The following is a 1907-nucleotide window of genomic DNA, read 5'->3' as shown; positions in this document are numbered from 1 at the left end:
GGCCAGGTACGGGTAGAGCAGCCGAGCGGCCGGAGGGCTCACCCGGTGCCAGGCCACGGTGGTGGCTGCCGCCAACCCCCCCGTCAGCAGGAGGTCCACCAGGGCCTGTGGAGACACGGAGGACGGGGGCCTGAGGCTCAAGGTACCCACGAGGGTGCCTGTCCCAGCTGCCCACCCGCTTGAGCACTCACTCCACTCCACCCCTGCATGGCCCGGCCAAGCCCCTCCCCAGCTCCCTGCCTCAGTTTCCCCATATATAATATGGCAACAATTGCCTCTGCCTGACCCACACCGCGTGGGGTGCACAGTGCCAGGTGCACTGTGGGTTGTCCTACACGTTGGCCCCTAAACCGGAGCCAGCAGCCCGTCCGGCTCCTTCGCTGGAGGAAAAGGCTCCACAAGAGGGCGCCAGCCCCTGAGGTGCTGACGGGACGCTGCCGTGAGCTGCGCACCACGCTGCTCCTGCCTTCGGGCCCTGGCCCCGTCTGGGTGTGATGCCCGTGTCCCGGAAGGAGGCCCGCCCCTCCTCGGCCCATCTCCAGGGGCCAGGGAGGCACTTACCACACCCATCTGTCGGGAGCCAAAGAAGATGGGAGGCCACGCCCAGTTCAGGGTCAGCTGCCCCGCGTAGAGGCCCAGGGGCACCACAGCTTCCTCCGAGAAGCCCCCCAGCTCTCTCCAGACCAGGTAGGAGCCGTATCTGAAACAGAGGCCACCTGTCAGGGCAACGCCGGGGAAGAGGCCAGGAGCGCACGGACCTCCGGGAGGGCGCGGTGATGTCAGGCCTGCCCCGCCGCTGACTGCTGTGTGGCCTCAGGGAAGTTGCCTGACCTCTCTGGGCCTTCACTTCTCACAGGTTAACACACCGGCAGTGCTCAGGGCAGTGCCCGGCACGTGGGGCACTCAGTAAGTATTGACCATTATTATCGTTATCGGGGCTGTGAAGAAGGAAGCCGTGAGGCTCCCAGCCCCGCCAGGGCACTGCACAGAAAACAGGGACATCTGGGCGGGCCTTACAGGATGAGTAGGAGTTTGCCCTTGTCAGTGCCTACAGGAGCCTCACGGGGCGGGGTTCCAGGAAAGAGACGGGGCCATGTTTGTGCCGTGTCAGGATCTGGATGGTGGAGGAAGGCCAAGGAGGGCTGCGGAGGCCTTGAGGCCTGGAGGCTAGAGCAAGTTGATGCAGAAGCAAGGCACCTGGGCCAGGACTGGAGAGAAGGGAGCAGGATGCAGGGAGCGCTGGGAGCCTGCCTGGGCTGGGGGGTGGGGGCCAGTGACAGCCAGGTTTCAGGGACTGTCTTACTCCCACCACAACTCTGGAGCACCCAGCCCAGCCTCTGCTACCTGCCCCGAGGGTAGCTAGGGTCTACGGCCCCACCCTGCCCCGGGCTGGCACAGAACCCGCATGCAGGGAACATTCCAGAAGATGGGCAGGAAGCTGACTTCATCTCCTGCATGCAGTTTCTGCTGTGGCCACCAGGGGGCGCCCCACACAGCACTTCCTTTCACCACAGCAATTCCCAGGGTCTAGGCCAGGGGCTCCCCCAGGTCCCCCTCCCCCTCCTCCCCCCTCCCGCGCTCTAGCACCAAACGGATGCTCAACAAACGGCAGCTACTATTACTGCTGTGGTTATTGCTGCCATTGATCTTGGAAGCCTCCACGCTGCCCACGTCTGAACTTTGCCCACTGAGCCAGTCTCACCCTGGCGTTGTGAAAACAGCCAGGATGCCAGTGTGGGGTTGAGCCATCGGCCCGCCCCTCCCGAGAGGCCCCGCAGGGAAGGTTCGGTGGTGCAATCCACGGGTCCGCCACTTTCTCCACCCTCACTTGGCAGAGGAGGCCCAGAAACGGCGCCGCTGCCCAAGGAGCACCGACAGTTAGAGCCCTGCCCAGGGCCTGGGCCCCT

The 1907-nt window shown here is 64.8% G+C and overlaps 1 protein-coding gene across 1 annotated transcript in view; it reads right to left on the bottom strand.

Annotated features, from left to right (window-relative positions):
- The window catches only part of TSPO (translocator protein (18kDa)), a 3735-nt gene that overhangs the window by 1439 nt on the left and 389 nt on the right, over positions 1 to 1907 (bottom strand). The window contains exons 2-3 of the mRNA XM_005860669.2: positions 562 to 701; positions 4 to 105 (exon numbers count right to left, since the gene is read on the bottom strand). Of these exons, the coding sequence (XP_005860731.1) occupies positions 4 to 105; positions 562 to 701 (242 nt within the window). The remainder of the gene's footprint in view (positions 1 to 3; positions 106 to 561; positions 702 to 1907) is intronic.

This window comes from Myotis brandtii, unplaced genomic scaffold (assembly GCF_000412655.1).
Source record: "Myotis brandtii unplaced genomic scaffold, ASM41265v1 scaffold138, whole genome shotgun sequence".
NCBI lineage: Eukaryota > Metazoa > Chordata > Mammalia > Chiroptera > Vespertilionidae > Myotis > Myotis brandtii.
This window is presented reverse-complemented; position numbering and strand designations above follow the sequence as displayed.